This window comes from Myotis daubentonii, chromosome X (genome assembly GCF_963259705.1).
Source record: "Myotis daubentonii chromosome X, mMyoDau2.1, whole genome shotgun sequence".
NCBI lineage: Eukaryota > Metazoa > Chordata > Mammalia > Chiroptera > Vespertilionidae > Myotis > Myotis daubentonii.
Window position 1 is genome coordinate 54,298,453 of NC_081861.1, and position 24,000 is coordinate 54,322,452.

General features: G+C 38.9%; 1 protein-coding gene across 1 annotated transcript in view; it reads right to left on the bottom strand.

Moving 5' to 3' along the window:
- Positions 1-24,000, bottom strand: part of NRK (Nik related kinase) — a 165,683-nt gene that overhangs the window by 35,025 nt on the left and 106,658 nt on the right. Inside the window, exons 10-15 of the mRNA XM_059679219.1 lie at positions 18,490-18,568; positions 17,278-17,453; positions 15,281-15,344; positions 13,719-14,889; positions 10,087-10,194; positions 2,493-2,560 (exon numbers count right to left, since the gene is read on the bottom strand). Of these exons, the coding sequence (XP_059535202.1) occupies positions 2,493-2,560; positions 10,087-10,194; positions 13,719-14,889; positions 15,281-15,344; positions 17,278-17,453; positions 18,490-18,568 (1,666 nt within the window). The remainder of the gene's footprint in view (positions 1-2,492; positions 2,561-10,086; positions 10,195-13,718; positions 14,890-15,280; positions 15,345-17,277; positions 17,454-18,489; positions 18,569-24,000) is intronic.

Here is a 24,000-nt window from a genome sequence, read left to right on the forward strand (position 1 = left end):
CTCTATGCCATCTGGGCATGTGATCCAGTATCTTGAATATAGTCAGTGCTCAATATTTACTGAATGACTGAGTAAATGAATATAGGCTAAGTTGTTCCCATAAATTGGAGTTGGAGGGGGTATGATTTTAATGGAACATTTTCATTTAAATTTAGCTTCCAAATATAACACATTGCACACAACATGTAAAATATGAAACATGAAATTTGAAAATTATTGAAATTTCACCAATATTACAGAGATAAGAATTTCTGTGACTGGTACAAACTATCACTGATATAATGTTGAGTTTTAGATTTGATTTTTCCCTATAGATCATTTCAGGCTTGCACATTCTGTGTCATTAGCTTCTGAGGTTAGGGATTATTTATATGTATGTTTTATCACGTAGTACATAATAAAATTTGTAATTGAAGTATATGATACAAATTAAATTATACTTGTCCTATCTAATAAAAGAGAAACATGGTAATTAGCTGTATGTCTGCTACCCTTCCCATTGGCTAATCAGGGTGATATGCAAATTACCTGCCAGCCAAGATGGCAGCTGGCAGCCAGGCAGCTTGAAGCGAACATGAGGCTCGCTTGCTTCAGTGACAGAGGACTCCAACGTTCCCCGCCTGCCGCTCCCGGCCTCTGAGCTTGCAGTTTGAAACATTGTTACAAATATAGAAGCTAAACAAAACCCCAGAAACCTGCTTTCAGCCAGCCGGGATCTCAGAGCTGGAGTTGAAACAGTATTTCCATTATAGAACACAAACAAACCATATACCTGCTTTCAGCAGCGGAGGCCTAAGAGCTGGAGCCAAGCCTCAGAGCTAAAGCTGGCCCAGAATAAAAAGAAAAAGAAAAAAAGGAATGGTTGGGAGCTTCAGTCACCTGCCAGCCTGAAAACAGCCCTCAGCCCCTCACCCAGACTGGCCAGGCACCCCAGTGGGGAAACCCCCCCTGAAGGGTGTGTGACCAGCTGCAAACAGCCATCATCCTCTCATCGAGGCTGGCCAGGCACCCAAGTGGGGACCCACACCCTGATCCAGGATGCCCTTCAGGGCAAACCAGCCGGCCCCCACCCATGCACCAGGCCTCTATCCTATATAGTAAAAGGGTAATATGCCTCCCAGCACTGGGATCAGCAGAGCCAAGAGGCCTCCCGGCACCTGGATCAGCGTGACAGAGGGCAGCACTCAAACCCCCTGATTGCCCTGCGGCTTTGTGTGTGACAGGGGGCAGGGCCACAACCTCCCTATCCGCCCTGCTCTGTTTGTGACAGGGGAAGGTGCCCCAATCCCCTGATCAGCCCTGCTCAGTGCCTGATAGGGGGGAGCTCCCCAACCCCCTGATTGCCCTGCAGCTCTGTGTGTGACAGGGTGCAGCGCCCCAACCCCCTGATCGGCCCTGCTCTGTGTGTGACAGGGTGCAGTGCCCAACTCCCCCCCCCACCCCCTCCATGGGCCCTGCTCTGTGTGTGACGGGGTAGAGCCATAACCTCCCCATCGGCCCTGCTCTGAGTGTGACAGTGGCAGCGCCCCAACCCCCTGATCGGCCCTGCTCTGTGGGTGATAGGGCAGTGCCCCAAGGTCCCCACCGGGCCCTGCTCTGTGTGTGACCAGGTAGAGCCATAACCTCCCCATTGGCACTGCCCTGAGTGTGACAGGGTGTGGCGCCCCAACCCCCTGATCCACCCTGCTCTGTGTGTGACAGGGGGGAGCTCCCCAACCCCCTGATGGGCCCTGTTCTGTGTGTGACAGGGGGGAGATCCCCAACCCCCTGATCGACCCTGCTCTGTGCATGACAGGGTATGGAGCCCCAACCCCCCTGATTGGCCCTGCTCTGTGCGTGACAGGGGGTGGCGCCGCAACCTCCCCATCGACCCTGCCTTGAGTGTGACAGGGGGCGGTGCCCCAACCCCCCATTCCGCCCTACCCTGAGCCTGACTGAGGGTGGCATCACAACCTCCCAATCCGCCCTGCTCTGTGCATGACAGGGGGCGGCGCCCCAACTACCCAATCAGCCCTGCTCTGACCCTGACCAGGGGCTGCACCTAGGGATTGGGCCTGCCCTCTGCCACCCAGGAGCAGGCCTAAGCCAGCAGGTCGTTATCTCCCGAGGGGTCCCAGACTGCGAGAGGGCACAGGCCGGGCTGAGGGACCCCCCTTCCCCCCCTGAGTGCACAAATTTTTGTGTACCGGGCCTCTAGTTTTATTATAAATTACCAATTGAAAGCTGTCAAAGAATTCATTGTTGTTACTTTTATTAAATTGGGGATCTTACCAACTAACTATCAAACTAAATGACACTAAGAGGGCATACATCCAAATGTGAAATATCTAGGTAATGGATGATTGAAATTAAGGTTTTAAATATGGACCATTGATGATGATGTTATTATTGATATTTTAGTTTTAACTTAACACAGAACTTAGTGTCAAATAGATAAGCTTTAATTTTCCATGTGATAGTAAATAGTGAGTAAAAATATCAGAGACACATACCTTGAAGAGAACATGACGTGGTGTGCATGATCCCGGTTATAAGGCACAGAAGTACATCTTTCTTGGACCTTAAAAACACAATGCAATACTTTGATAGAATTCTCTATCATAAATACTTTTGAGTTTAATTTATGGAAAAATACCTTTCTTCATATAGAGATATTTTCTTAAAAATCCAACTTATAAAATCTAATTTTTATAAATAGATTGTATTTTCAAAATTATTTATAACATTAGAACTGCTTAACCATAATTTCTGATGATAGCTCCAAATCCTCCTATATAATAAAAGGCTAACATTCAAATACACTGAACGGTGGAACAACCCAGAACAACCAAACAATTGAACAACCAGTCACTATGATGTGCGTTGCCCACCAGGGGGCCGGTGCAGAACATAGTGGGCATTGGCAGCAGGTGGCAGAGCGCAGAACATAGCATGGATTGGCTGTGGTGGGATGGCAGAGCAGGTGAGCAGGGGCGCCAGACCAAGGTGGGGCACCGGTCTCTGTCATTGGGGTGAGCCTCTGGTGGTTACTGAATATTCTTTGCTCCTGTGTGCCACGGTTCCACCTGGCACTTGCACCTGCTGCCGGTGCCAGCCCTGTTCACACCCGCTGCTTGTGCTGGAGCTGCTGCTAAGACTGGCTGCCAGCCCCTGGTGCCCGGCACTGGTCCGGATTGCTCAGCTCTGTCAGTGGGTGCAAACAGTGGCTGCCGATCCAATCGCCCCTCAGGGCTTCTCCACACCCCCTGCTCCTGAGGGGCAATCAGGGCTGGCAGCCACCTCTTGCACCCACTGCCAGTGATGGTCCCACTCACACCCGCTGCCAGCACTAGAGCTGCCACTCGCACCAGTTGCCAGCACCTGGCATCAGTCCGGATAGCTCAGCGCTGTCAGTAGGTGCTAATGGAGGTGCAGCCCTGATCACCCCTGAGGGCTTCTCCACCTCCCCCTGCTCCTGAAGGGCGATAGGGACAGTAGGCAATGCTCGCACCCGCCAATGACAACAGCCTCACTTGCACCTGCTGCTGGTGCTGGTCCCAATCGCACCGTGCTGTCAGAGTCAGTGGGTGTGAGCAGGGCCAGCACCTTCAGTGAGTGGGAGAGGTGGCAGCGGAAGTGGGGCTACAGGCAGACAGGGGACTGGGGGCCGTGGTGGGAGGGGCCGGGCAGGGGTGCGGAGGATGGGCTGAGACCCGCCCCTGTGCCCACCTCAGCCTCGCAGCCCACAGTTCCTTTCAAGGTGCATGGATTCATGCACTGGGCCCCTAGTAAGTATTATAAATTCTTTGGTTTATCTCTCCTTGTTCACCCACCCATACATCGAGGTATGTCAGTCTGTCTCATGCCTCCATGCTTCAGGTCTTATTTTGTTGGTCAATTCATTTTGTTCATTAGATTTCATATATAAGTGAGATCATGTGATATTTATTTGTCCTCCTCAGTTTGGCTTATTTCATTTAGTATAATAGTCTCCAGATCCAGACATGCTGTCCCAAAAGGTAAGAGATCCCTGTTTTTTATAGATGCATATTATCCCATTGTGTAAATGTCCTAAAGTTGTTTTTTTATCTATTCTCATCTACTAATAGGCATTTGGGCTATTTTGAAATCTTAGCTATTGTAAATAACGCTGCTATGAACATGGGGGTGCATATACCAGGTATTCTTTCTGATTGGTGTTTTGGGTTTTTAGGACATATTCCCAGAAGTGGGATTGCTGGGTCAAATGGAAGTTTCATTTTTCAGTTTTTGAGGAAACTCTATATTGCTTTCCATAATGGCTGCACCAGTCTGCATTCCCACCAACCGTGTAATAGTGTTCCCTTTTTTTCACAGCCTCACCAGTGCTTGTTGTTTATTAATTTATTGATGGCAGCCATTCTGATAGGTGTGTAGTAGTGATATCTAATTGTGGTTTTAATTTCTATTTCTCTGATGATTAGTGACTTTGAGCATTTTTCTATATGTCTCTTGGCTATATGTATGTCCTCTTTGGAGAAGTGTCTATTCAGGTTCCCTGCCCATTTTTTAATTGGATTTTTTGTTTTCCTTTTGCAGAGTTGTATGAGTATTTTGTATGTTTTGGAGATTAATCCCTTACCAGATATATCATTGGCAAATATGTTCTCCCTTACAGTGGGCTCCCTTTTCATTTTGATGGTGGTTTCTTTTATGGTGCATAAAAGATGTAGTCCCATTTATTTATTTTTTTCCTTTGTTTATCTTGCCCAAGAAGATGTATCAGCAAATATTCTGCTATGTGAGATATCTGAGATTTTACTGTTTATGTTTTCTTCTAGGATTTTTTTTGTTTCCTGGCTTAAATTTAAGTCTTTTATCCATTTTGAGTTTATTATTGTGTCTGGTGTAAGTTGGTGGTCTAGTTTAATCTTTTTGCATGTATCTGTCCAATTTTCCCAATACCATTTGTTGAAAAGTCTGTCTTTACTCCATTTTATGTTCTTGCCTCCTTTGTCAAATATTAATTGGCCATAATGGTGTGGGTCAAGTTCTGGGGTCTCTCTGCTGTTCCCTTGATCTATAAGCTTATTCTTGTGCCAGTACCAGGCTATTTTGATTACAATGGCTTCCTATTATAGTTTTATATCCAGTATTGTGATACCTCCAACTTTGTTCTTCTGTCTCAAAATTGCTGAAGCTATTCAGGGTCTTTTATTATTCCACATACATTTTTGGAGTATTTGTCCTAGTTCTGTGAATTATGCTACTGGTAGTTTAATAGGGATTGCATTGAATCTATAGATTGTTTTGGGTAGTATGGACATTTCAATCCATGAACATGGTATATGCTTCCATTTGTTTGTATCATCCTTTGTTTCTTTTTTCAATGTGCTATAGTTTTCCAAGTACAGGTATTTTACCTCCTTGGCTGAGTTTATTCCTAGGTATCTTATTTTGCTGTTGTTGTTGCAATGGTAAATGGGGTTGTCTGTTTAGTTTCTCATTCTGAGAATTCATTGTTGGTGTATAAAAGTGCATTCAATTTCAAAATGCTGATTTTGTATCTTGCCACCTTGCTGAATTCATTTATTAAATCTAGTAGTTTCCTGGTAGAGTCTTTAGGGTTTTCTACATACATTATCATGTCATCTGCAAATAATGACAGGTTTACTTCCTCCTTTCCAATTTGGATACCCTTTATTTCTTCTTCTTGCTTGATTGCTATGGTTAGGACTTCCATTACTATGTTGAATAAGAGTGGTGAAAGCAGACATCCTTGTGTTGTTCCTGTTCCTAAGGGAAATTCTTTTAGTTTTTGCCCATTGAGTATTATGTTGGCTATAGGTTTGTCATATCTGGCCTCTATTTCCACTTTGCTGAGAGTTTTTATTTTTATTTTTAAAAAAAGGGTGCTTGATCTTGTTGAATGCTTTTTCTGCATCTATTGATATGATCATGTGATTTTTATCTTTCACTTTGTTTATGTGATGCATCACATTTATTGATTTGTGAATCTTGTACCAGCCTTGCATCCCCAGAATAAATCCTACTTGATCATGATGTATGATCTTTTTAATATATTGCTGGATCTGATTTGCTAATATTTTGTTGGGGATTTTAGCATCTGTGTTCATCAGGGATATTGGCCTGTAAGTTTCTTCCTTTGTAGTGTCTTTATTTCATTTAGTTTTATATCACTGGCTTTATACTCAAAATAGTTTTTAGCTACCCCGTTCAAAAAGGCAGTCAGACTAGATTCTTTAGAAAGGAAAATTCAAGTGTTACAATGTGAAAAAATCTGGCATTTTCATGCTGATAAAAATCATTCTATAGTTTCTAGAAACTGTCCTAACCTTACTAAACTATTTTTTTTCTCTGTGTACTAACTTACCAAGTTTGTCTTTTCACTACCACAGACAGATCGATAGGAAATAAAAAAAAAATGTCAGTTGTTCATATGTTTTGCTAATGAGTTTTTCCAAATACAACCATCTATCTGGCAGTATGCAGAATAAGCATCTGACTGACTTTTTCGACATTCAATTCTGATAGCTGGAATCATATTGACTCAGGCTAGGCCTCTTGATTCATGAAGCTGATTTCAGAGAGTTTATTGACATTAGTAAAACAGAGGCCAACATTACATAGAAGAGATAAAGGCCAAAAATAATAAAGGCTAATGTTTAATATGAATTGGCTATATTTGGTCTGTAAAATGGGGAGAAGAAAATGATTAGTAGGAATAGCATATACTAAGACAAACCAATCATACACAGCTCATTATATTTCTTTCCTTGGGTGTTATGTTAAAGGTAATAATTATTATCTAGGAATAAGAGTAAAATCCTCATTTTATAAGGTAGAGAGGGAGATATATTGCTGCTTGTAACTAAATAGTACAATCCAGCTTATGTTTCTTCTGCCTGTGTTTAGTAAGTATTTATAAAACAATACTCACTTCAGAGGACTCTTACTATCAGAAAAAAAAAAAACACCCACATATTTAAAAAGGATAATTGACCATGAAAAATGTAAGAGTAGACTACTGTGAAGCATTCTGAATCAATAAATATAGTAATCTGGGGCCTTTGTGCTGATTAAGAACAACAATGAAACTTATGGGCCACTATTAGTAAGCAAGAAGTTTTGAGTTTTCACCCATCCACCTAATTAATGATCCTTAGTAATTAAGAAATTTATAGATGGGTAGCTGTTAGAAATGTTAGCTATGATGATACTATTTTGTCTGCACATGAATTTAAATTGCAACTTGAGCCTCAGAAATACCATGTGCTATACAGCTATTAATATAGCTGCGAAAACAAAAGCCAACCTGGACACCAGGACTTAATTATTCCCCAAAGTGTAAGAAAATAAACCACAAATTAGATGAACCAGACCTTGTCATAAGCTACATCCCAGAACAGAGATGATCAAGGAAAAATATATGTATAGTTGGGTGAGAAGGGTGAAGGTATTAAGCCAAGGAAAAATGAAAGACTCACAGACACAGACAACAGTATGGTGATTACCACTGGAAAGAAGGGTGGGGAGGTAGAAGAAAGGGGAGGTTAAGGGAGGATAAATGGTGATAAAAGGAGATTTAACTTGGAGTAGTGAACACACAATATGCAGGTGATGTATTGTGGGATTGTATACCTGAAACATGTATAATTTTATTAAGCAATATTGCCCTAATAAATTCATTAAAAAAGAAAACAGAAAGAAAAATTAAATTATTTTATATTTAAAGTAATGGCCCAGTGCATGAAATTTGTGCACATTAAAAGGGAATTAATTAGAGGAAATATTTTAATATTGCTATTTGCCCTTTCTATATAATAGAAGCATCAGAGATGAAAGAAAATTAGTAAAATGTATATGAAAATCTTCCTTCTGACAGAGTCTGGGGCATGCCATGGGACCCAGAGTCAAGTCCCCGCCCACCCGCATGCACCTTGAAATTGTGTGATGACCCAGACCCAGTCGGCCCCACCCTTGTCAAGCCCCACTGGGCAGGGGGTGCAGCCTCAGGTCCCATGGCCTGGCACCAGGCAGGGGTAGCAGCCTCAGGTGCCCCATCAAACCCCTCTGGGTGGGGGATGCAGCCTCAGGGTCCCTGGTGCACCCTCAGGTCCTCCGACCTGGCACTTGGGTGGGGGGCATGGCCTGAGTTCCCCTGTCAAGTCCCGCATGGCAGGGGACACGGCCTGAGGTCCCCCGTCAAGCCCCGCCAGGTGGGGGTGCGGCCTGAGGTCCCCAGGCCTGGGCCGGGGCAGGGGGCACACTTCGAGGTCCCCTGTCAAGCCCCACCAGGCAGGGGGTGTGACCTGAGGTCCCCCGTCAAACCCTGTTGGGTGGGGGCCACGGCATGAGATCCACCATCAAGCCCTGCCAGGCAGGGACCATGGCCTGAGGTCCCCCGGCCCAGCCCGGTGCCATGCAGCCTCAGGTCCCTGCTGATTGCTTGTTACAAGAACCCTGCCTCTGCTGTGTGTGCAGCCATTTTGTGTTATAGGAACCCTGCCTCTATTGTGGGAGCAGCCATCTTGTGACGGCATGACAGTGTGAGGGTTAATATTACCTCTTTATTATATAGGAAAAGAGATCCTAAGGCCAAATACTTTAAGAACTACTATCCTAGGCACTTATTCATGGCAGTTATTAATGTTATAAGCTGAACAATCAAATTTTATAGGCAGTATTTTTAATTAAAAGAATGACTGACAAGACAAACTATGATTATTCAACTTGGGTATGTAGCTGGCATTTTATTTAAAATAAGTGAAATAAACCTGTCTACTCAAGGAAAAACATCTAATGTTATTTGTTAGCAATAATAAAATTGAGCATTCAATGAAAACTAAAAATGTAAACTCCTATCTGTCACCATGCACTTTATAGTTTATCAACACTCAATAATGTTTATGATGAAAGTAATGGTGATACTAACAAGTGCTGTGTGTTGATGCTGTATAATAAAACATAATGTGCAAACATTTGGGAAGATCTAGATAAACAGTGAACCAATATTTTCCAACTGAACAATACATAAAGTTACAAAATCCTGCATGAATAAAACATCTATTCATAGTATATAAGAGACCAATAGATTTTAATGTTACCAAATATACAAAATTTAATTAATATGATTTTAAATTCCACTTTTCCAGTGTTTGTGTATTATCAAAGAATATCCACAATTATCTGAAAAAGCTATAAAAATTTTCCCTTTCAAACTACCTTTATGTGAGAAACCAGCTTTTATTCATATACTTTTACGTAAACAACATATTTCTCAATAAAAATTGTTTCTTAGTTATCTTTCTAAGATCCAATTGTTATATGGTGCTCCTCTACGTAAAAACTGCCAATATTTCCCATTTTTTATAGGATTATGTCCTGTTACCTCCTTCACTTTCTGGTCAGGTCATATTTTCTCGTCATCTTCCTTCTAAGATCCGTGACATCCTAAGATTCCCTTTGGTTTTACCACACAGATGTACTCATGGTTCCCCCAAACACAGCATCTCTTAGAATTTCCATTAGCTGCCTAAAATGCCTTGCCATTTTGCTTGGCTGGCTCTTATTTATTCTTTTAAACCAGGTTGAAATGAAACTAGATTGGAATGAAACCAGTTCATAGTTCTGTGTACCCATAGTTCTATGTATGGATACATTACTGTATGTCTCATATTCTAGCTATTTGCATAACTAACTCTCTCTCACTAGATTGTGAACTCTTCGTTTTTATAATCACACCTTCCCACAAATTTCAGCTATCCTCTCTTCAACACATTGAAGTACCTGTTATACAAGAGGTGTTCAGTTTACTAAAAAATAAATTAAATGAGTAAATAAGAATGATTGCAATTTAAATAAAATGTTTAAATATTTAAAATAAAAAATTGTTTCTTAGTTTTGTTTTTAAATAAATTATAAATATTTTAATTTTTGTTTTAATTTATAATACATTAAATATTGAATGTCACAAATCACATACACAAACGTTTTTGGGGGTCTGCAATTTTTTAAGAGTATAAAAAGATCCTGAGCCCAAAACATTTAAGACCCACAGTTCTAGGCACTTATTAATGTCATAGCAACTAATATTGAGAAATTTACCTCATTTCCTTTAGGATTTGGTATGTATGGCTGCAGTGGTTCTATTTGGGCTTCAGCCTGAATTGAATGAAATACTTCATCATTGTCTGATGATTCATCTTCTTTGTCCTTTTGAAATAAAAGGAAAATAATTATTTTAATTGCTGTTAACATGAAAATTATAGGAACAACTCCATCTTCCTGATTATTTATTCATAATAAAAATTAATAATTTAAAAATATTTAAATTGATTTAAACCAGTAGTTTATACTAGTTATTGGCTCTGGGTCTCTTTCAGAATCTAATGAATGCTACAGATTATCCATAGAAAACAGTATATAGACACACATGTCTCCATATATATTCAGGAGGACCACTGACTGCTTTCAGCTCGCCTATTAGCCCCAGATTAAGAATCTGTGGATTCGCAAGGATATATGCATTCTTATCTTGATTGCACCATTATTCACAGTGACCAAGACAACCAAAGTGGCCTTTGATAGATGATTGGATAAAGAAGATATGGTACATATACACAATGGAATACTACTCAGCCATTAGAAATGATGAAATCATGTCATTTGTGACAAACTGGATGGACCTTGATAATATTATGCTAAGCAAAGTAAGTAAGTAAAAAAAAAAGTTAAGAACCATATGATTTCACTCATATGTAGGATATAAAACTGAAACTCATAGACGCAGACAATAGTGTGGTGGTTACCAGAGGGAAAGTTGTTGGGGGCTAGTAAAGGGTAAAGGGAACCAGATATATGGTAATGGAAGATGATATGATTGTGCACCTGTGGTGAGCACACAATGCAATATACAGATCATGTATCATAGAAATGTATACTTGAAATCTATATCATCCTATTAACCAATATCACCCCAATAAATTTAAAAAATAATCTCTGGTCTAAAGCTTAACACATAACCCCAAATTGTCATGTTTTGTATGCATTTATAACTATAAAGTGTGGTCTTCTTGTGCAACAGAAGTTCTGAAATACAGCAGTGCAAATATTTTTCCTTAATTGAGCCCTGGGAGTTTACAAAAGTTTCTGTTTCCCCATTTAAGCCAGTCAATATTATTTCTTCTATTCAAATAGAGTAATAAAAATGTGTTTTCTTTGCTTCTGGTGAGTTGAAACACTTACATATGTCTCTGAGTGCTAATACATTTTCAGGTATTTTAAAAGACCTATGACTTTGACTACAGTATCAATAATGTACACTTAAAGATAGGCATGCCTGTACAAGATCATAGGGTCATGAGATTAGTAACTATTACCTATTATTTTTATTTCATTTTTAGAGTGGTTTCTCTCATATATATCTAAAACATTATATTACAATAAATATGTACATTGTACTAACACTAAAAGTTTTGCAAGGATGCATAAAAGTTTTTTTCACAAATGTGAAACCCATTAGATTCAGGGCTGATTGAGAATATTCATGAGCATTTTATTTATTTTTGTTTGTTTTAAATTTATCTTTAGTGTTGAAAGTATTACAGATGTCCCCTTCCCCCCACCCCCCATTGACCCCTTCTAGCCCACTTCCACCCTTTGCCCCAGGCCTTCACCACACTATCGTCTGTGTCCATGGGTTATGCATATATGCATATAAATTCATTAGTTAATCTCTTTCCACCCCCCATCCCCCCTGCCTTCCCTCTGAGATTCAACAGTCTGTTCCATGCTTCTATGTCTCTGGATCTATTTAGTTCATCAGTTTATTTTGTTCTTTAGATTCCACACATGAATGCTATCATGTGATACTTGTCTTTAACTGGTCATTGCCCCAATTTCAGGACAAATATCACCATTCTGGACTCATATATTCTTTTTAATATCTGGTTTCTTTTTCTTCCTATCTCCCATTTTGGGGGGATTAAATTTCCCCTTTTGGGTCTTTCTTCTCTTGCTACTTCTAATTTTTTTCATGTTAAATACGTCAGGGAAATAACATTTGTTAAATTGGCTCAATGGGCACAAACCAAAAGACTCCCTTAACCACACATTCAGACAATGTTCATGTTTAATTACTACATTAATTATTATTAGAATAATTGGGTGATGATACCAGGGTTTAATTTAGGAACCTCACAATGATTTCTTTTACATAAATACATGCTTTGAAGTATTAGAAAACAAAAGATCTCCTAATATTGTTGATCTCATTAATTTGCTTATAAAGCTCACAAACCCTTCATTGTCAAATCAGATTTGTCACATTGAGTTCATCAACTTTGGCCAATTATATCCTATATAATAAATAGGTAATATGCAAATTGACCCTCACACCCTTGCACAAGATGGCCATCCCCATGTAGTCACAAGATGGCTGCCACAAGATGTCCAGCAAGGGAGGGCAGTTGAGGGGGACAAGTCTGTCAGGGGAGGGCAGTTGGGGACGATCAGGTTGGCAGGGGAGGGCAGTTGGGGGTGACTGGGCCAGCAGAGGAGGGCAATTGGGGGTGATCAGGCCAGCAGGGGAGTGATTAAGGGGCAATCAGGCTGGCAGGCAGAAGTGGTTAAGGGCAATCTGGTATATGTCCAACTGTGTGGTCAGGCCTAAACTGGCAGTTGGACATCCCCCAAGGGGTCCCAGATTGGAGAGGGTGCAGGCTGGGCTGAGGGAACCCCCCACCCCCTAGTGCATGATTTTCATGCACTGGGCCTCTAGTCCACTTAGATAAGACAAATTTGAAAGAACAAAGTTTTCTGACTATTCCAAAATAAGGTAAAGTGATTAAGATAATGTGTCCCACATTTTGAAAGAGTGCAGAGACAAATTCACAATGTGTCCTATTCAATGCAGCTGCTTCATTAATTAATGATATAAAATTGGTGGAAAATTAGTGAGATTAGTCATACATATGGTAACTGTATACAAAATCCTTTGGAAACTGATTTTCCTTCTCATTTTAAGCTTGACTTAAACAATTAGTGCAATTCACTTAAATGGTACAGTTAATCACTCCATGGAATGAAAAAGCAATAAACTGACTTAGATGTTAGAGGAATGAAACCAAAGTTGTTGTTTTTTTAATTTGTTTTTGTTGCTGTGTATTTTTAATACATTTTATTGGAAAGCTTTTTAATTATTTTATTGAATTTATTGGGGTGATATTGCTTAATAAAAGTTATATAATTATTGCAAAGTTTGAACTTTGGAAGTAATTTGAAAGATCCAACTAATGCATGACCCATAGACACAGACAATGATGTGGTGTTGGCCAGAGGGAAGGGGGGAGGTGGGCTGGGTGGAGGTGGGCAATGGGTAGGGGGATGAGGACATGTGCAATAGTGTCAACAATAAAAATAAAGTTAAAAAATATCCAACTAGTAATTTTAAATATGCATACGTATGATGTCTCTTTATTGGTTAAGGGAATAATAAGTAGTAAACTAATAATTAAGCTATATTTCCACAGGGATATTAAGCAATTGCCTGGATCATTCAAGCAAATTTTTCTTTCTCAAGTGAAAATTATCTGGAAATTTCAGGATCATTTACTTGAAGCACAAACTATTTAGCTAATCTTCTCTGGAACATTTGGTTTTACAGAGGGAAAACGTAAGTGTGAGCTAGCATATTTTCTCTGCATGTTTCACTAAGTAAAAATATCAAAATATCTTACACTTGCAACTTGTCTCAATTCTTCCTCGTGTTGATTAAAGATATCTTCCCATCTGCGTTGGCGCCTTCGCCTGTAGGCTTGTAAATCTAAAAGCTCAAACTCTTCCGGTCTCCGTGATAACTTTGCCCGGAACTTCTTTGGTGATAATCTTTTTGCCAGTGCTTGCCTTAGACTAGAAACCTTTGATTTTTTCTTCTTCTGTGCCTGTTCTGGTTGCGAATAAAATATGTTTGATGACAGGTTTTCCATCAGGGTTTGCAGTGGACCAAGTGGCTTTGAGTTATGTGAGTTTGGTGCTCGAAGTAAATTTCTTGATAGTCCCTCTATCAGTGCTTGAACTGAGCCAACGTCCTGTGGGGGCTCTAGTGCCCAGGCCTGTGCCTGAGGTGACTCTTCGGTTTGTCCCTCTACTGGAATAAGCACCTGAGTATCCAAATGTAGTGGAAACAACACGTGGTGGTTCTGTGACAGTAGAGGCAAGAACACCTGGGCTTGTACATGTAATGACTCTAGTTCCTCCTCCTCAGTCTCTGCCTGTGTAGGCTCAGCAGCCTGTTCCTGTACCTCTGGCTGTTCAGGTACTTGATTCTGCTCCAGCTGCTGTTCAGGTAACTGGTTCTGCCCTTGCTGTTGTCCAGGGGCTTGAACTTGCCCTTGTTGTTGTTCAGGTACCTGATTTTGCCCCTGAAATTCTTCTGGGACTCGATCCAGATCCTGTGGCTTTTCTGATGCCTGGGGCTGAGCCTGATTTTTCTGGTCTCTGGGTACCTGGGCATGTAGACGTAGAGACCTAGGTGCCTTAACCTGAGCCTGTAGTGGCATGAGCATCCAGGCTGCCCTCCGTAGTCGTGGAGGTGTTTTAATCTGCATCTGTAGGGGCCTAGATGTTTTAGCCTTAATCTGAGCCTGTAGTGGCATGAACACCTGAGCTGCCCCTTGTAGTCTCTGAGATGGCTGGGCTTGCCCCTGTAGAGATGTAGGTGCATTGTTCTGAGCCTGTAGTGGCTTGAACACCTTGGTTGCTCCCTGTGGATGCTGGAGTGCCTGGACCTGTGGCTCTTCTCGATCAGGTAACCACCTTGGCTGAGAGGGTTCTCCATGCAGGACTCTAAGTGGTCTGCATCTACTGCTAGTTGGCAGTCTCAGAAGTTCATGGGTACAACAACGTCCTCTAGAAATAAAAATACAAGCATTTGCCATACAATGAGAATTGTCAGTGGAGAGAAGCCATTCAGGGGAAATGATTTTATTTTAAAAGATAAATGTTTTCTGAACCAAAGATGGTTTTAGTAAATCTTTTTAAATCATTCCTGTAATGTCTAAATTATTGTTTGTATTACTAATATACTTGATCATCCTATTGTCAGATATTAAGGAATCTTTTAATGGTAATCAAAAAGTTTCTTCAACATTTTCACATAAATATCTCTTGAAAATATAGATTTTTTTTTTGTTGTATGAGAAAAGATTAAGTTTTTCTGAGTCAAATACAACAGTTTGAAAATTAACTGTCTTAAGTGAATTGCTAACATCAAATTCTATATATAACTTGTCTAACGCACCTGAATTTTCGTGTGGTGTACTGCTCCTTAATATCTTCTTCTCTTTCAAAGATCAGAGGTATTCCTTTTTATTAAAGAAAAATAATGCATAACAATCAGCAGAGATTAATGTAATCCAGCTTATCCAACTTTCACCCTTTATTGCTCAGGATGTTGAGTGAATTTAAAAGGACAACAAGAAGGTAACCCTTCAAATCACATCTGTGATATAGACAATATCCAGGTTCTTGGGTCCACTTTTATAGTACAGTGCAGTGAAGCTGTTCCATAGAGACTAATTTCTATGGTCATAGAAAGAAAATTTAGCAATCTGCTACAATTTGAAAGAGAAAGAATTGAGAAAGGCAAAGGGAGAAAAGGACAAGAGAAACTCTAGATGATTGGTGAACATTGCTTATAGGTATGTGCTCTAGATTTAAGGACTTTATAACTTGGACCTACACCATCTTTGTTCCTTTCAAAGAATATTGAAAATGAAGATAAATATTTTAGGTCCTTTCAAGGAGAAGTTTAAAAATCTAAATTCTGGGTTTCATACATAATGCATTGAAAAGTTCAGCTACTTTCCTGTCAGCTGTGCTGAACTGAAATATAGACCCAAACAAAATATGTTTTTTAAAGCTATGTTAAAGTGTTTAGGGCAACTATATTTATATCTTCCATATAATCTTCATATGAATGTGACTTTTCCTGTAGTTAACAATATGGTAAACTTGAAACTATGGAATTTAGTAAATCAAGTAGATGTGTGGTCTTCATGCACCCATTTGAGACTGTCTGGATTTTGTGATGCTCATCCAATGAATTCTCCACCATGGCTAAATAAATTAACTCTTGCTGCTTCTTGCTCCGAAATAGCATATAGTTATACTAGAGGCCCGGTGCACAAATTTGTGCATTAGTAGGGTTCCTTGGCCTGGCCTATAGGATTGGGCTGAAACTGGCTCTCTGACATCCACTGAGGGGTCCCGGATTGTGAGAGGGTGCAGGCCAGGCTAAGGGACCCCACCGGTGCATGACCAGGGCAGGGAGGGATGTGGGAGGTTGGGCAGCCAGGGAGGGACCGCGGGAGGGCTCCAGGTCATGTCCAGCCCGTTTCACTCAGTCTCGATCAGCTGGACCCCAGCAGCAAGCTAACCTACTGGTCAGAGTGTCTGCCCTCTGTGGTCAGTGCATGTCATAGAGAGTAGTTGAGCAGCCTTAGCATATCATTAGCATATTACGCTTTGCTTGGTTAAACAGAGGACCAGATGACCAGACACTTAGCATATTAGGCTTTTATTATATAGGGTAGATGAAAGAAGTTACATTGAAATAAATATGAAGCTGATTTGAAAATGTGTGCTATATTTTTCAGGTTTCCCCTTTTCCACTCTATAACCACTCTCAACTTTGTCTATGGTGCCTCAAATTAAGTTTGGAATTTCCCATACAATCTATAAGGTAGAACTTCCTAAGTAGTTTCCTCTGGATTTGATAATAATCCATCCTGCCATTTTTGGTGTTAATATATAGAAGCTTATTTTTATTTGTACAAATAGTTCATTTAATTATATTTTATAGTTGGAGATTAGAACATAAAAAACACTTTGTATGGCACACAGACTTCAAATTTAAAAGTCAATAAATGGTTAATTACAAAGCCATTTATCTCATTGGCGTTAATTAAAATGTCAGCCAAAGAATCCAATTATTATATAGCTTTTTTATTTACTTTATTTCTTTGGTTAGGAGTTAAAAAATAAAATTGGCACATCCCAAAATTCTTCCCGAGGCTTTCAAGGTCTGTAAATACGAACACTTTGCCAGTTGTAACAGCCAGAAATAATGAATTAAGTGCACATGGCACACTAGTAGAAAAACTAAGTACTGAGGGCCTCAGAATTTTTACTTTCAACCTAATTTTCAAAAAAGGAGATTTTTCCTGAAAAAAAGAGAATAAGTTCTACTTTCATCTAAATAGTCATTCCAGTGAAATGAAAGATCATACGTTCTACCTTTTTTCTGTCTTTTTTTAATGATTCCAGTAAGATGTTTCTTCAGTGACTCAACAACATGTCCTTCATGTTTTATATTCTGAACAAATGGATGATGAAGCATATTAGCAGAAGTGGGACGAAATAGGAAATTTTTTATCGTGCATTTTTCCATGAAATTGTGGAACTTGCGAGACCTAAAATACATGAGTCAAAGAGATAAAAGGGCATTCTCACGCCTGCCACACCCCATCCACATGCCCACCCACATGCCACTATGAAGTTCATATTTGTGGAAACTGTTACCTATCACTATAATTGTCTTTTTAATTGCTAAATATCCTGCAGCTTGACAATATACTTATACAATGCCATTCAAACCTCAGAAGAGATCAGCTTTTGGCATTTTCTACCCAAAGAATAGTAGAAACTTCAGTGAGTTCAGAAGTGTGTACATGGTAAAAAGTCAAGTAGTAGAATAGCATTTAAGTGGTTAATGTAATAAATGTAAACCATGAGACTAGATTTATCACCCCAAAGCAGTCACACTTGAAATCTGAATGCTTCACTTGACTATATGGAACTACAGAGGTTTAGATATAGTGATCCTCCAAAACAGGGGTTATTGAGACTAACTTTATAAAATGACCCATGAAATCAGATGTGCCCAGAAAACCTGTATCTGTGGGAATGGTTAAACTGAATCACAATCAAGAATGTTAGTGATCAAATCACAGTCACCACTTCTACCAGGGCAAGCAATACTAATAAGCAAGAAGGTCCAGTACTAGATCAAAAAGCTTCATTGAAAAGGACTTCCAAGTTTAGTTGGCTTGTAGCACCCTGGGAGAACAAGTTTTCTTTTCTAGGTTTGTGGGTGTTTAGGTTAATGAATGGGCCAATCACTGACTACCTATCTAAGCACAGTGAGAAAAGTTACAAATGATTTCCATAGGTACATCCCATTACTGGAGAAACAAAGGAATATGCCATTAATGCCAGTACTATAATGCCATCATAATATATTCTGGATGGTATTACTTATTTCTAGTTGGTTAGCTACTTTTTAAAGCAAACTAGTCATTTAGACACCACACTTAAGGTACTGAATTTTAAGAAATATTGTTGAACAAAGATGTTGAAGTAGGACTGACCAAATGAATTAACACTTCTCTGGTAAATAAAAAAAATATCAAATTAATGTATGTGGGAGATTGGGTCATTCATGTTTACCATCCACTGGATTTGACTTTGGGAGCAGATTCCCGCAAAATTACAAAGAGGGCTTCCAAGGGCTGGAGGTTACACAGTGCTGCAAAGGAAAATAGATAAGTTTAGAATGAATGACTGAGAAAAAAAAGAACAAAGTTAGAGGTATCATGCTACCTGACTTCAAATTATACTAAAGAACTACGATAATTAAAACAGCATGATATTGGCAGAGAACAGACACACAGATCAATGGAACAGGATAGAGAGCCAGCTATAAAACCACGTGTATAGGGACAGATAATTTTTGACAAAGGAGCCAGTAATGTATATTGGAGTGAAGATGGTCTCTTCAATAAATGGTGCAGGGAAAACTGGGAAGCCACATGCAATTGAATGAAACTGGATTACAATTTGTCCCATGTACAAAAATTAATTCAAAATGGATCAAAAACCTAAATATATGAGACCCCAAACAATAAGATACATAGAAGAAAATATGGATACCAACTTATGGACCTGGGTCGTAGAGAACTTTTTATAAACTTGAACCTAAAGGTAGGGGAAGTAAAGGCAAAAATAAATGAATGAAACTATATCAAACTAAAAAGCTTCTGCACAGCAAATGAAACTGACAACAAAACAAAGAGGTAGTCAACTAAATGGGAGGTATTTGTAAACAATAGCTCCTCCAATAAAGGTTTAATTTCCAAAATATATAAAGAACTCATAAAACTCAAGATCAAACAAGCAAATAATTTAATCTAAAAGGGGGCAGAGGACCTGAAAAGATAGTTCTCCCAAGAAGACATACGAACAGCCAATAGATATATGAAAAGATGTTCAACCTCACTGGCCATAAGGAAATGCAAATAAAAACTACAATGAGATGCCACCTTATACCTGTTAGAGTGGCCATTATCAACAAGACAAGCACTAACAAGTGTTGGAGAGGTTGTGGAAAAGGGGGAACCCTCATTCACTGCTGGTGGGAATGTAGACTGGGACAACCACTTTGGAAAGCAGTCTGGTGATTCCTCAAAAAATTAAGAATAGAGCTACCATATGACCCAACAATCCCACTCCTGATTGTATATCTGAAAAACTCAAAATCATGTATTCACAAAGATATATGCACCCCTATGTTCATTGCAAGATTATTCACAGGGTGGAGACATGGAAATAATCTAAGTGTCCCATGAGAGAGGATTGGATAAAGAAGGATAAAGAGAGGATTGGTACATATACACAGTGGAGTTCTATGCAGTTATAAGATAGGATGAAATACTGTCATTTGCGACAACATGGATGGACCTTGAAAACATTATGCTAAATAAAATAAGTCATTTAGAAAAGCTAAGAACCATATGATTTCACTTGTATGTGGGTTATAAAATGAAACTCACGAACACAAATAGCAGTGGGGTAGTTGCCCGAGGGAAGGGGGTAGGTGGAATGGGTACTAAGATAAGGTGACAGGAGATTTGACTTTGTGTGATAAAGATCTTGTAACATAGAAACCCACACCTGAAACCTATATGTTCATGTTGACCAATGTCACCCTAATCAATTAATAAATAAAATAAAAATAGAATGAATGAGAAAGGTAACTACAGAGCACACTCCTCATTCCAGAAGGAATTCTAAGCAAATGAAGTTCATGAAAAGCTCACTTTAACACAAACAGTCCTTTATATAAGACCCTAAATGTTCATTATTGACAGTTGTGACAAATTAATAATAAATTACACTATATAATATGTTTGAAATATGTTATTGATAACATATCTTTAGAAGGAAACCAAAAGTGGAGGAGACAAAGCACTCTTTTGTGTTTTTGTACTGTAACTATCTATAGTTATAAAATTAGAATTATGTAATTATAAATTGAAAAAGTCAAACAGACTAGTAGTTAAGCAAAATAATGTATAAAGATGATTGATTAGTCTAAAAAGATGAGAAGACTATGTTTTGGAAGTTGACAGTCCTATGAAAAGAGGTAGATCTAGTATAATTAACTAGTAAGGACACACTTTCTAGAGTAAGATGGCCTGGGTTCAATTCATAGCTCAGCCTTTGTGATCTTGGGAAAATTACTTAACCTATCTGTGCCTCATTTTTTATTGGAAAAACAGGAAATATATCAAGAATTCTTTCAGGGAGTTGCTGTGAGGATTAAATGGCAACCTACAAGCATAAGTGTCTAGCACAGATTAGACACTTAATAAATATAAGCTATTGATATTATCATAAAGATTTTAACTATCTGACAATTCGAGTTTGTGCCAAATTATTGGACTTTCATTCCTTATTTCAGACACACAGCCCTACAAAGAAAATCCTATTCCAATATGTGCTATACAAATTCATTACCTCATTGGTCTGAGAATTCTGCACTTTCCTATAAGTGTTTAAATATGTGTTTCACTTCACTTATTTCCTCTTATGTTTTGGTTAAAGAAAACTGGCAATGTAAAAAATTCCCAAAGGCGAACCATAGTGTAAATTTCACCTAACACTTCAAGTGTGTCATTAATGTTAGGAAAATTTGATATTAATGCCACTTTAAAGTCATCCTTCCTCTTCCAAAATACATCTCCAGGAAAATTACAATGTCAAACTGGTCTCTCATAACAGTAGAAAAATAAACCTTCTGAAGCAATTTCATTAGAGTGATATAAAGGCAATTGTTCAAAGGTCATTATTTGTTTCAATTACATGGGCATAAATTAATAGAAAGTGCAGGTTTCTAATTGAGGGCAGAATGAACTCCAAGCTCAAAAGATCAGGGTCATATTTGACTGTCTTCATTCTTTTACTGTGCCCAATCAGTCATCAGATTCTGTCCTTTAAACACATTGCAAATGACTTTGTACAATATTGAGCAGTTGTCATTTATTAAAAGCTGAGCATCATTCAGTCAACTAACAATATCTTTAGGAGTCAAGAGTTAGGGAATACACTTGGTAGGTTTTCATTAAGGGAAAGAAGTCCACAAAGGAATAGAGTATAGGGTGGTTAAAAAAGCCATATCAAACAGCAATTGTGGAAGTTTCCTATATGGTCTAATTTTAGGAATGCTAATAAATGCCCCTTCACACCATACCACTTAACAGTGCCTACATTTCACCATTACATGAATATTCATTTGAAATAGCAAACCTCCTTTAAAAATACATTTATTCATAACTCACAGGAGTCTGTGCCCTGGGTGGCTGGAGACTACCAATGTTATCACCAATAAGGGTTTAACCTCCAAAGTTTACAGGGAAGTCATACAACTAAACAAAGGGAAGATAAACAACCCAATCAAAAAAATGGGCAATGGACCTAAATAGATACTTTCCAAAAGAAGACAGACGGAAGGCCAAGAGACATATGAAAACATGCTCAGAGTCACTAATCATCCGAAAAATGAAAATCAAAATGACAATGAGGTACCATCTCACACCTGTCAGAATGGCTATCATCAGCAAATCAACAAACGACAAGTGCTGGAGAGGATGCGAAGAAAAAGGAACCCTCGTGCACTGCTGGTGGGAATGCAGACTGGTGCAGCCACTATGGAGAACAGTATGGAATTTCCACAAAAAACTAAAAATGGAACTTCCATTTGACCCAGTGATCCCACTTCTAGGAATATATTCCAAGAAACTAGAAAGACCAATTAGAAAGGAAATATGCACCCCTATGTTCATAGCAGCACAACTCACCATAGCTAAGATTTGGAAACAGCCTAAATGCACATCAGCAGATGAGTGGATTAAAAAACTGTGGTACATCTACACAACGGAATACTACGCTGTGGTAAAAAAGGAGTTCCTACTATTTGCAACATCATGGATGGGACTGGAGAGCATTATGCTAAGCGAAATAAGTCAGTCAGAGAAAGATAAATATCACATGATCTCACTCATTTATGGAATATAATGAACAACATAATCTGATGAACAAAAACAGATCCAGAGACAGAGAAGCATCTATCAGATCGTCAAACCTCAGAGGGAATATAAGGGAGGGTGTGGGTAAGGGGGAGAGATCAACCAAAGGTCTTGTATGCATGCATATAAGCCTAACCAATGGACACAGACAATAGGGGGGTGAGGGCATGAGAGGGAGGATGGGGGGTAATAGGGGGATAAGGACACATATGTAATACCTTAATCAATAAAGAAATTAAAAATACATCTATTGATGAGTTGTAAACATTTAACTGGGAGCAATTTGAATTGATTTGATAAGGTTGAGATCTGAAGAAAGCTTTTGAATACTTAAGAAATGGGTATCTTAATGGGACAATATTAAATTTGAGTCATGAGACAATAATGTAAACATTGATCTGTGTGTAAAGTGAGGACACTACAAGAAACAGAAGTAGGACACTAAACAAACATGGATGACAGCATTAAAAATAATCTCTACAACACCAAGGGGAATGCTAATATAGAGAAATGTATGATTTAGATGAAGGGAAATTGGCTGTTGTAGATCCTTAACAAGGAAGGAGAGTTGCAATAAACTGTCAACCTGATTCTACCTCTTCACTAGGCAATAAATTTTTTTCCAAATAATATCAAAGAAACTAAGAACTGCATCTATTCAACATTGGCCTATGATATTCTGATGTTTGAATAACTATTAGCAATATTCTGGCCTTGGTTTGAAAGTTTTCACGTCTTCACATTGTTTGAATTCCTACCCAGTACTCAAGAACTTAAGAAGGTCTGGGTGAACGGTGGTCCTATCTTCTCTCCTCTGAGAGTCCCTATAGCATATTTTCAATAAGAAGTTCTTGTTCCTCTCTCTTTGCTTCTCTGGGAGAGACTCACCAAAGAAAGAAAGGAATTTTGTTATTTAGACCTCAGAGATAATTATCACAGAATTGTTGCTTCGGAAGGTCATTCTCTCTGAGATGATAACTATAACCTGAAGGATTTCTGCTCTCTTAAATTGATAACGATAATTTCCATACAAAGTTAATACTTCAAGCAATACAGAAGGCTGTTGAAAAACAGTTTTTTAGCATTGTGGCTATTTCAAGTTACTCATGACCAAAAGTCACACCATTCCAATTACTTATCCAGGAATGCTGATCCTATTTTCTTTTTTAAAAAACTTTATTGTTGAAAGTATTACATATGTCCTCCTTTTTCTCCCATTGACCCCTTATAGGCCACCCCTAGCCCCAGGCCTCCACCACTCTATTGTATGTGTCCATTGAGATTTAAAATCTTTTCTCATTGAGAGTTAAGAATCTTTTGGTCCTCATTTGTCTTTTACAAGAAGTTTGCCATTTGTATACTCTGTGCAAAACTTCTTCTCTACACTCCTTCTGTGAGTTTGCTGATTATCCCTTTCTCCTATAATTTTATACTTTAGAATAAAAAATGAAACACAAAGGTGAACTAAAAAGCACAAATCTATAAAACGCAGAAAGCTAGATTTTTGAAAAGATGTGGTGAGGAACACTCAGAAACAACAGAAAAAAATATACTACTTGATGCAGTCATCAATCCTAACCAAATACACTCATCA